This window comes from Calliphora vicina, chromosome 2 (assembly GCF_958450345.1).
Source record: "Calliphora vicina chromosome 2, idCalVici1.1, whole genome shotgun sequence".
In the NCBI taxonomy this organism is placed as follows: Eukaryota; Metazoa; Arthropoda; class Insecta; order Diptera; family Calliphoridae; genus Calliphora; species Calliphora vicina.
This window is the reverse complement of record NC_088781.1, coordinates 111,586,590-111,599,588: the sequence shown is the minus strand read 5'-3', so window position 1 is coordinate 111,599,588 and position 12,999 is coordinate 111,586,590. Positions and strand designations below refer to the sequence as shown.

General features: G+C 31.7%; 1 protein-coding gene across 3 annotated transcripts in view; it reads left to right on the top strand.

Annotated features, from left to right (window-relative positions):
* elB (elbow B) overlaps nucleotides 1-12,999 on the top strand; it is a 121,207-nt gene that overhangs the window by 53,670 nt on the left and 54,538 nt on the right. For 2 of the 3 annotated variants that reach the window (XM_065499450.1, XM_065499451.1), the window contains exon 3: nucleotides 10,557-10,574. The exons of the other annotated variant lie outside the window; for it this stretch is intronic. In XM_065499450.1, coding sequence (XP_065355522.1) covers nucleotides 10,557-10,574 — 18 coding nt within the window. The remainder of the gene's footprint in view (nucleotides 1-10,556; nucleotides 10,575-12,999) is intronic. 3 annotated transcript variants of the gene reach the window in all.

The following is a 12,999-nucleotide window of genomic DNA, read 5'->3' as shown; positions in this document are numbered from 1 at the left end:
CCACAAATAAGTGGTCCATTTATTTTTTTTTTGCAAGTTAACGACATTTCTTTATACAAAATAATATTGACAGGTAACCATTGATAGTTTTTAGTGTACAACGAATTTCGAATTAGTTCTGCCTAAGTGACCAATTAGTTGTGCCAACTGTAGGGCATGTAACCAAACAACATCACATATATTGGTGTTCATATTTACCCTGTGAATTGTTTTTGATGCATTTCCAATTGTCATTGTTCACATCATGTTTTTGTTTACTATTTTCGTGTGAGCGAGTGAGTGAGTGTATGGTGGGCATGTGTATGTAGACTAGATTGTGACACATTAATGTCATTTTCAGTTGACAGTTATACTTGTAACTCAATGTTGTTGTTTTTGGTTATTTTTTTTTATTTTTTTTGCTGTGTTATTTATTGATGGCAATATTTTTGTTATTTTATTTCGTACATTTGCTGCAGAAAAAATAAACTTAAATTGTTGTTTTTCGGTTTAAATGTTGAGGGTGACATGTGTTCATTTTGTTAACAACAATTTTGCAAGCATTGAAATGTCAGTTACGCTATGAGAAATTTGTTAAATAAATATTTATTTAAGTTGCTATGAAAGTGTGTTAAGTTTTATAGAAATTTTAAATAAAATATAAATTATTTGCTATATTGTTTAGTATAAAGATGTTAGAAATGTTTACTTGAATGATAATGAAATAATATTAATCATACGTTCGGATAAGCAATAAAAATTTTGAATACTGAATTAAATATTAATCATACGTCTCGATATTTGGCTCATTTGTAAAATGGAAATACATACAAATGTATGTATCTTCTAAACGGTTTATTCGATTAAAATAAAAAGTATATGAAATATAAGATAATTTAAATTATAATTAATTTCGCTTATATATAATAGATGTTACAACGTGTCAAAGTTGATATATTTTTCTTTTAAAACGAAGTTTGGACATGTTACTTCTATAGGTATAATGAAATTTGTGTGGAGGCTAGCATAACATATAAGAGACATACATACAGAGGGCCTAAAAAGTGAATAAACACCACAAATTATATGATTCTTTTTAAGATAGTGAAAATCCTAAAATCTATCCATCGATTAAAATTTAAAGGTTTCGGTTTATTGGAGATTGTTCTAAATATTAGATTCGTGATCATAAAAAATCAAAAAATTCGCTTGTGGTTAATAAGTTTTGAGGATCTCTGTAGTGCAAAGGTATTATATCTTCGCAAAGCCTATTTATACAACACTCTTGTTGAATTTTTCGTAAATAAAATCTATTTTATATTCATAAAACGTATAAATAAAATCTATCTAAAAATCAGTATAAATTTTGATGTTAGTTAACATAGCTTGATGATAGAATTTAATATGTTTTAACGTATCATTTCATTCGATGCAGGTTCTCTATTAAGTCCAGAAATTAGTCAAATAAGTAATATATCCAACCTTGCTCGTTAACGATACTTAATGTAGTCTTGTTCACGATACTTTATCTAGTCTTGTTCACGATACTTCATCTAGTAAATATTTGTCCAAAAATCTCAGTCTTACTAAACGAAGCACCGGACATTTCTCATCATCTAAACACACTTCTAGCGTCTGCGAAAATAGCCTATCATCCAATGGGCCTCCCAATAGCCCCTAAAATTCCAAATTGTTCCCAGAATGCATCTTATTGTATAAGGGCCACATTCTTCTGGCACGTGTTCATTTAGCGGGATATATTTTCAATAGTATAATTATTCAACAGATACATTTTCTGAAATATTCAAAGCGTAACTCTGGCTAGTTTGACCGCGCCATTTCTTACCATTATATTACCTAAGCGCAGACATCCAAACTAGAATAATATCTGGCTGGCTTAAGTAGAAAAGTATAACTTATATAAAATAACTGTCCCCATATAGTCACCAAAAAATTCCAGAAGAGGACCTTATTCTGGTTCCACGGGCTCCTTATCAAAGGAATATTACATTTTAAGTAAATTCATAAAACCAGTCCTTTACGAAGAGTGAATAGTTATTCTTTAGCACAAGTTATAATAATTAATTTTGGACTCCAATATCTCGTAGAAACTACTGGCGAGAAAGCTCTTTGACAGCCTGTTAACATATTTTAATTGCATTATTTCTGACCATAAATTTGGTACCAGAGGAAGACACAGAACGACCTTTATACGGATAATCCTAGATGTAGACCTCCATAAGGCATTTAGCTATGGTGAACAGGGTCTTTATATCGAAAAGCTTCAAAAGAAAGCAGTCAAGATTCTAATTCAAGATAATAATGTTTGATAAATACGAAAACGTTATATCTGTGGGGATCTCAATGCTGATATGACCAATATTCGAGAAGATAAAATTCTCCAGTTTCAACTATATTCTCTTGCAAGGAAGTTGCTATCATTTGAAATATTGGAAACCTTAGATCTAGGTAGATAATTAATTTTGATAACAACTTTTGTGGAATATGACTGTGATGGGAATATAAAGGTTATTTCATTAAGCTCTTCCCTAAATTTAAATAAAACAAAGTCTGTTATTCATTTGAAAGTCCTATCTATATCATTATGTATGGAATATAACACCGTGCAAATGTCCGCCGCGGCTTCGCGAATCCAAAATGTCCATGACCCTGGCGCATAAATAAGGCTGAATATCAGAGATGGCATGAGTTATATTGGTTTTGAGGGCGGCTGTGATTATAGGCTTTCGCATTGACCAGGAAAACTCCACAAAAATTAGTCTAACGGTGTAAAATCGATTTCGGCAGATCACATCCACATGAGACACTCATATCGCTCGTCCTAGATATCCAATGTGGCATGAGCTGTGTGGGACATTGCGCCGTTCTGTTGAAACCACATGTCGTTGGTGTCCTTATCATCCAATTCAGGTTAAAATAAGTTGGTAATCATCGAGCTATAGCATTCGCTGACGGTGATGGCCTGGCAAATGTCGTTCTCAAAGAAATATGTATCGATTACGTCGTCCTGTTTAAACCACATGTCTTGGTGTTCTTATCATCCAATTCAGGTTAAAAGAAGTTGGTAATCATCGAGGTATAGCGTTCGTCGTTGACGGTGATGGCCTGGCAAAGGTCGTTCTCAAAGACATATGGATCGATTACGCCAGCCCGAAATACACACTTTTTGGGATAAATTAAACACTCTTGGATATTATGTGGATTGGTATCATCCCGAAAAAGGACGCTGCAGATGATTTTGTTATTAACATTAGATTTAGTATCCATGGTCCGTAATATTTTTAAGGTTTTGCCTCTTAAAAACGGTGGTTTATTTCCTTTAAATAAATAAAATTTACACCAGAACAGTTTAAATAGTCAGTCATTGTTTTTTATAGAAATTCGCGTTTAAAATTTACAAAAATACACTGCACAGGAATTCAGTTGATGGCACATATGATAAACTAACTAACGATTGCAACTACTGCTATTATTTACACATATCGCCATCTTCCTTCCAGTATCTACATGAATTATCTTAACGAACAAAATGAGAATGCTCTATTTCTAGAGCTTTCAGCAACTTCAATGTTAATATTAGCAGCTTAAACATTTAGTGTTGCCATACTTACAAGCAATGCTAAAAACTCAATATTATTGATAAGTAGAAGCTTCTACTGATGTACATGTCTATAAATATGATAAATGCTGCAAGAATTCGTTACAGACCATTAAATTCAAATTGATAGTGCAATATCGTAACAACATCATATCCCCAAACACCATCGGGTATGTATCAAAATCTGTTCTTTATAGAAATTCGACTTCTAGTCGGTCTTTCTGGGTTGGCATGGTAGGAAGCAAATGGACACCGATACTGCATAATTTTATGTGACTGTATTGATGTACAAAAACTTTATTCGTGATCTAGACTGCCTCAGATTTGAGTCACTAATGTATCAGATAAGATATACAGAAGTCATATTGATTTTTATCAAATCCTCTGGAATCGTAATTTTGTCCATAATTTGTATCATAATACGCCAGCAAGTTTATATGCTTTTCCGCTCCATCAATTACTAACTAGTTTCTTTTAAAAAAAACCTAAATTCGAAAATCACAATTTTCAAAAAACTTCTCATAAATCACTATTATCTTGAGATATTTTAAAAGCGTTTTTTTTTTAATTTGTAAAATTCTTCTTACTTAATTATTAAATCTACGCATATGTCATGCATATTGCAAGAAAATGTCAACAGGCAAACATATAAACATTACATTACAACAATAATGACAACTGCAATAACAACAATACTGGCAACAGCAGTGACAACAACAACTACAACAAAACCCAGCAACATGTTGTAGTATACTTATATTGTAAATGAACATTAATTAACATACGCATCAACATTAAGCGCAACAACATTCATTTTCAAAATCAAAAGTAGCAAACATACACATGAATACTCATATATCATGTAGAATAAGATAAAAAGCAACAGATAGAGCAGAGCGACGACCAAACGACAGTCACACACAAACCGTCAGATACTCATTCATATATGTATAAAATGTAAGAAAAACACATCTACTTACCGACAATGTATATATGTAAGAGCAATACATTTACCAGATACACGTACATATGTGATAATCTCGACAACATTTACAATATTTTTAATTAATTTTAATTTCAACAACATTACAGAGATGTGAAAAATTTCATGAATTCACATCAATTAGCATTAACGTCTCAAAACACACACTCACACATGCTGGCAGAGACATTTATACACGCCACACTCGTACTCAAAACTGCAGCGAAACTGTGAAATGTGTCTTTTTGTGTTTTTTTTTTATTTTTTTGTTTTCGTTGTTGCAAAAAGGAAACAAATTTATAAAACTGTTGTGTGTATGTTTGTTTGTTGTCGTTCTGTTTTTATGGTAAAGTACAGCAGCAATCGAACAGCCTTGTATAATTTATCATGTGTCAAATGTTTGGCTTTAATAAATTATTTTTGCTTTTCACTTTTTTCTTGAGTTTTTTTTTGTTTTGGTTTGAAATGTTTTCTCGCTGTTTGCTATGTTTGCAAATCGATCAATAAAGATTTTTGCGATAAATTTTTGCTAGCGAAAAATTATTAATGAGTAGCCATTGGTATTTACATTACACAGTAATTGCTAGGTCTTGCAATGTGCATTAGAGTGCTACCAAATTGTAAGGGTGATAAAACACACAAAATAATAGCCGAAATTCCCCTATATTAGAATGATTGGTACCAAAATTTTGAAAATTCTAGGTAAATTTTTGAATAATTTTTGACATTGGGTATTTGTTTTGCAAGAATCGTATTAATTATCTTTTTAACGAGATACATACATACATCAAAAATCAGTTTAAAAATCTTCAAGTTATCAAAAATCCTCTCCACCATTAAGTGCCTCAATAAGCCTTGAAAAGGCCATGGCAAAAATGCTATTCGTTAAGGAAAATGTTCTAAAACAATACCATGATTTCTTTTTGTATACTCATAGCAATGCAAATATGCATTTGCATTTCAGTTTTGGTAGAAACCGTTTCGCAGAGCCCAGAGCCCACAGAGCCCCTATCTACCGTATCGACATTTACTTTACCCTGCATAATATACTGCCTCAACACCCAAATAATCTTGCTTAGAAATGTTAAACTTTTCAGACTTATCAATGGCTCAATTGTCTAAATAACCACTCACTTTAATTATGGTCAGTACATTTGATCCCAACCAGTGCACAACTTTGTCTCATCAGAAACGTCTCTACTATCATAATATAAATTAACGGCTGATCAGATTTATATATGCCTGTAAGAATCCTTTTCTACTTAAAATCCCAGAAGAAAACTCCATAAACTATACACAATAAACATTTTTTTAAGAAATTTAAAAAATGATATAAGCGCTTAATTTTACGGCTTCCTGGAAGCAACAAACATCAAAAACCAAATAATTGAAAGGATTTTTGTTCATTTTTGAGTTCATTATTTTAATAATGCAGGGCAAGGTGTGTGATTCTCCTGCTGGACAATTATAAGCAGCTTGTACAAGTATTCGATATTAATGAAAAGCTTAGTTTTGGGGGAGTAAATAAAAAATGCTTCCAAACTATTTTCAGAATAACATTTACCCTAAAAACATGAAATTTCATGTGATTTTTTGTGAAGAAAAATTTTAAATTAGAATTAGTATACAATTCGAAAGAATAAAGACATCGTATTTAAATTTGGAACTTATGTATGTAGACTTTTGCCATTGTCTATATGGCGTATCTTTTGAATGCGGTTTTTGTTTTTAATAACTTATCTGTCATTTATCTCACTTAGTTATTGAACATTATAGATTTTTGTTTCGAAAATGTCGATTCTTGTGCCAGCAAAGCGTCATATGCGGTAAGTTTTGTTACGATAACCTGAATCGTAGAGGTCATATGTGAAGGCCCGCCAACCAGCGGAATCGACACCAAAGCCAAATATCCATTGCGATAAGGTAATGCTCTGTATTTGGTTGGACCAAAGCATCCTTTTTAATATGAGCTGCAAAACTCTGTCCAAACCTTCACAGGGAACCTGCACCTAACGCAACTGATTCGTTTGAAGCCAGCATTGGCCGAAAAACGCCCAGAATATGCGGCAAGACATGAAACTGTAGTATTCCATCACGACAACGCTATACCATCTGTTGCAATACCTGTTTGCCTCACCCGCACTGGCAGACCTTACCAGTCCGACTACTACTAATTTCGATCGATGAATTTTTTTGTTATTTTTACTTGAAAATAATTTGTTCGATTAATCGAATAATGTTTTCTTCTTAATTCAAAAATGTTATTCATTCGAATAAAAAATAAATTTGTTCATCCATTATTTAATTAATTTGTATTCGAATGACAGCCCTACTAAATACACGGTCAAATAATTAGTATGGATGCTAATGAGGCAAATGACTTAATGTTATCAGGTAGTACATTATCAGGCATTATTAAATGCCAAATTGACCCGTCACATAGCTAATAGGTTAAAACCACTAGTTCGGAGAAAGTTAAAAGAAAGGGTAAGAATAACATACACTGAAATTACCCAGCAGTTAAGCAAGTAGTCAATGTATCCAATGTATCCATTATAGACATTAATTTTCACTAATGTGTGACTCCAGTTTACTCTTCGTACTGCAGAGAGAAGCCAATTGGTTACTTTATACATCACAGGTAATCTATTGTGAAATCTTTCGTCACTTCAGTGCCTTTAAGGTATCTAGAGTGTAGTCACTTTAAAAGTATATTTTGTACTGCTCTTTTTTTTAGTATTTTTTATTTTTAACCCTACACCACCATAGTGGGGAGGGTATAATGCGTTTGTGCAGATGTTTGTAATGCCCAAAAATATTAGTCTAACACCACCTTAAAGTATACCGATCCACTTAGAATCACTTTCTGAGTCGATTAAACGATGTGCGTCCGTCTGGTCGGCTGGCTGGCTGTCCATGTAAACCTTGTGCTCAGAGTACAGGTCGGAAATTTAATACATATAATTCTTTCGGCTCAAGGACCAAGCCTATTGAAACTGGCTGAAATCGGTCCATTATTTCACCTAGCCCCAATACAAATGTCCTCCCGAAATTGGACTCTATCGGTCATAAATGTTTAATTTATATATGTATCTCCACAAATTCCGCTCCAAATAAGTTTTATATACACAAAATTCATGTCACCAAATTTTGTTACGATCGGTCCATAATTAGTCATAGCTCCCATATAGACCCGCTTCCGAAAATCACTTTAACGTGCATAAATCGCTTAAAAATGTTGGTATACACACAAAATTCAACATAGTTAACTTTAATATAGACATAATTCACACGACCTAATTTCATGGTGATTTGTCCATAATTGGTCATAGCCCCCATATAAGGCCCACTTCCGAAAATCACTCAAAAATATAAATTATTGAAATTTTAAAAGAAAAATGTTTTTGCTATTTCACTTAGTGTAGGGTATTATATAGTCGTGCTTGACCGATCATACTATCATACTTGTTTTATATATAATTGTGTTACTTTCTTTTGAAAGGGGATAGAGTGTAGAAGAAAAGGTGGTGAAAGGAGGAGAAAAGCTTTTTAATTGACAACTCTGCAATTGCGCGTTATGTTTGTTATTAGTACAGGTTGCAGCGCCTCTGCCTGGTGTTATACAGGTAATCTATCGTGAAGTCAGTCGTCACTTCAGTGTCATTAATCTAGAGTGTAGTCGCTTTAAACGTATGTTTCGTACTTCTCTTTTTTGTGAGTAATTCGTACAATGTGGTGTTATTCAAATTGTGTTGATATAATTCTCATACAGTTTATTTTATTTTTGCTTAAGTATACTGACATCCCATTTAACCTCGCAAAATGCCAATTGTCACTTTAGTGTCTCTAAGTAACCTAGAATGTAGTCACTTAAAACGTTTGTTTGGACTGCACTTTAGAATGTTGTTATTTTCCCGAAAACAAGTAATATATTAGACCAGCTATCAGACAATATCATTGGAATACAAAAGGGTCAATTGACCCCCTGCTTATGACATACTACTTTTGTAACTAGTTGTCACCCTAAGTGATAGGTTAAATCGCTAGTTTGGGACAGTCTCCTAGAACTGCTGGATTTGTATGCACATGTGTATGAAGGAGCATGAAGGTAGACGTACGAAAATTTAATTATTCGTATTTAAGGTAGAGTACAGCATTATAATTTGTTTTATTTGAAATTGAAAAGCCTGGTAAAATTTAGATACTCTTTACACCCAAAATTGTTGTTAATCAATTTGAGAGTTCACTATAATTTTTCTGAATTATTAGTTGTATCTATTTTAAACTAAGTCTTCATCTGTAACACATTTTTTATAAATTCTTGTTACTCATAAGCAAAGTTTTTTGTTTTGTCCCCCATATACATTTTTTCGCACTTTGCCACAACTTGTCACTTAATGTTACTTTTCTCTGTCAACCAAAATTGTTGACTTGTAGTTTAAATTTGTTTGTCAGTTTTATTTTTCAAATGATTTTCATGATTTTCATTCAGTTTGTGCGTTATTATTATTATAATTTACTTTTTTCTTTCTCTCTTTGTGTTTTTTTTTACTAAAGGAAATGTTGAAAATAATTCATGTGTCACATGTGTATGAATACTTAATTGTGTGTTATTAAAAGCACACTATTTTTGTTTTCCCCCAGATTTGTCGAGATATTTATCAAAGTTTTTTATTTACATAAAAAAAAATAATAAAAACAAATTTCGTGAAAAATTGCATTGAATAAAATTAAGTGTAATTGTGACAGCTTCAACTATTTTTTTATTAAATGTCTAAATGTGTTGGCTTTTTTGTGTGTATTTGCTGAAAAGTAAGCAAAATAGAAATTTATAATAAGGTGCTGAAATTGCTGAAGTGTAAGAGGATTTATGATAAGCATACATACATATGTAGCAGCACAGTGGGGTGGCAGGGGAGAAATAATTTTGCAAAATTATTAAGTTTGTTATTCTCAAGTGATATAAATGGCTGCTTTGTTTATATATAACGTATAGATACTGGGAAGAGTGAATCCTCACTATAGTGCTTTTTGACTATAAATATGATGTATAGAAAAGTCTTTAGAGACACAAGTAAACTGCCTAATAAAACTACAGTTCCATTCAACACAAACTTTCATTTTTCCAACAACCAAAATCTCTGTTCTGCATACTTAAGTCGACCTACAAGTGACAACTGTCAAAAAACCCTCAAACATTTGCAACACTTCAACACCATACCACCAATAATTAAAACAAATGCAATCATATTAAAACACACACTCACACACAAAAGTACACATACACCCAGCCACAATTTAAAGTTTAAACATAAATGAGCATTGCCTACAATACTGCACAGTGTATATACAGCAACACAAACGGAATATTCATTAACGATGACAAGTTGAAATGCTAATTATTGTCAAATTAATTTAGTCGACTGTCAGCTTAAAAAGATATTTACACAAAAATGTATAATGAAATGAATAAAAACACACAAAAACAACAAAATCTACAGCGTACAACAGACGAGATGAACAAAAAAAAAATAAAAAAAAACAATAATAATAATAATGAAAAATGTATGAAACAAAAAAAAACAAAACCAACAATCCACTTGTAATAAGAAGTGAGAAATACATTTTAATGAATGCCAACTTTATGTGTATGAACAAAAAAAAGAGGCAGCGTACAACAGCAATAACAACAACTACTGCCACAAATATTAAAATGACACATAACTAAGTTAACAGACACACGGACTCACGTACCTACTGATGTGATTTAACAAACACTCATTGCAATTAAATTAAAGGCACTTTTAGTTAAAATATTTGTATAAATTTTGAAAAAATTTAAAAACTTTTTTCACATATTTGTTTTCATCACTGCATTTTTTTTAGGTTTTTGTCCATTTAATTTATAATTCTATTAAAATTTTTATTTTATTTTAATGCAATTTTTAAATTATCGTATTTTTCTATTATTTATAGATACCGCACACTCAAAAAGTGAGTAGAGATGAAATACTGTAATACTTGTTTAATATTAATGACCATGCTACCATGAAAAATGAACTGAAGGCCCTCCAACTAAAAATGTTTACTTTTAAATATCGTGGGTAATATTTGCAACTGTGACTAACAATTTCAGAAATATGGCTCAACTTAAGCCATCACAATAAAAAAATCGCTTAAATTATACAAAGATGAGTGCAGTAGGGTATATACTGAAATCATATGATCTTAACTTTAGAAACTTAATTCATCATTTCACATTATGACAAATAAATAGTTTTTACACAGATCTTTCTTTGAAATAGTACTTTTCAATGTTTTGTGGCCAGTTACGACATTATCTCAATCGTTGAATCCATATAATGTACAAATAAAAAAATGTAAGAAAGTATAGTCGGTCAAGCCCGACCATATGATATCCTACATCGCGATTATGATTATAAACAGTTTTCTTTTAAAATTAGAATCGAAGTTATGACTATTTGTAGATCGATTATTACAAAATTTTGTATTGAAAAAATATTTGTATTGAATTTTAATGCAATATCAAATAAGATTGCTATATTTGGATATGCGAATACTCATTCATGTATGAAAGATAATTGGAGGCTTCGACTCCGCTATATACAAGGATCCAGAATATACTTACTGTTAAGATATTGCACTATCAATTTGAATTTAACGGTCTGTAACGACTGATTGCAACATTCATCATATTTATAAACATGTCCATCAGTAGAAACTTCTACTTATCAACAATGTTGTTTGTATTGTTCGTAAGTATGGAAACTTTAAATGTTTAAATGCTGCTAACATTAACATAGAAGCTCTAGAATTAGTACATTATAGTTTTGTCCGTTAAGATAATTCACGAAACTGCTCTATATAAATAGGGACAGCGTTTGCAGTCAGTTTAGTTGAGTTGATCATAGGCGCTGTCAGAATTAACATCAGCTGCATTCTTGTACATTACAACTGTTAATAAGTGTGTATATTATAACAGAGTGACTACTGTTGTATACATTTAAATAAATACAAATTTAAAACTACTTAACTGCTTTTATTTGTAATCAAACGAAATAAACCACCGTTTTTAAAAGGTAAAAACGTAACACTACTTTATGAGGTTGCAAATATATAAATTAAAACAAGTAAGAAAGTATGGTCGGTCAAGCCCGACCATATAATACCCTACACCAAGTAGATGAGTAAAAATATTTTTCTTTTAAAATATCAATAATTTATATTTTTGAGTGATTTTCGGAAGTGGGCCTTATATGGCAGCTATGACCAATTATGGACCGATCACCATAAAATTAGGTCGTGTGATTTATGTCTATATTAAAGTTAACTATGTTGAATTTTGTGTGTATACCAACATTTTTAAGCGATTTATGCACGTTAAAGTGATTTTCGGAAGCGGGTCTATATGGGAGCTATGACTAATTATGGACCGATCGTAACAAAATTTGGTGACATGAATTTTGTATATATATAGAACTTATTTGGAGCGAAATTTGTGTAGATACATAGATAAATTAAACATTTATGACCGATAAAGTCCAATTTCGAGGGGACATTTGTATGGGGGCTAGTTGAAATAATGGACCGATTTCAATAGGCTTGGTCCTTGGGCCGAAAAAGTAATATATACCAAATTTGATCGAAATATCTTCAAAATTGCGACCTGTACTCTGCGCACAAGGTTTACATGGACAGCCAGCCAGCCAGCCAGCCAGCCAACCAGACGGACGGACGGACATCGTTTAATCGACTCAGAAAGTGATTCTAAGTCGATCGGTATACTTTAAGGTGGGTGTTAGACTAATATTTTTGGGCGTTACAAACATCTGCACAAACGCATAATACCCTCCCCACTATGGTGGTGTAGGGTATAACTAATAAACTAATATACACACTTGTCACTCATGGTGCAACAAATATCACAATAAATAGCTATTTAGGTTACAACTTAGAAAGAAAGTGCATAAGATGGTATTAAAGTCCATATTCTTTTCCATAAATATGCAAAATTTTTGTTAGATCCAGTAATTAAAAAATGCTAAATGGTTTATAAATTGAAGAAGACACAAAAACCATTTTCCGAGCACCATATTTACATTAGAGTGATCTATGATATTGTTGTCATTTGTTAATATGTAGTGAAGGATCAATTCCTTGTCTTACAAATAATGATATTCCAATTAATTAACTAAATATTTGGCTGAATAATTTGCTACATTAAATACACCTTGTCTTTCAACCATGAACAATTTTCATTATTTTATATTTATTATCATAATATGACAAGGATTATAATTGATCATGATTAGCACATAAATCTTAATTTAGCGAAGCTGGAGATCAATATGTTCCCGAAATACGCAATAAATTTAAAAAAAATATGTTTCAGATGATG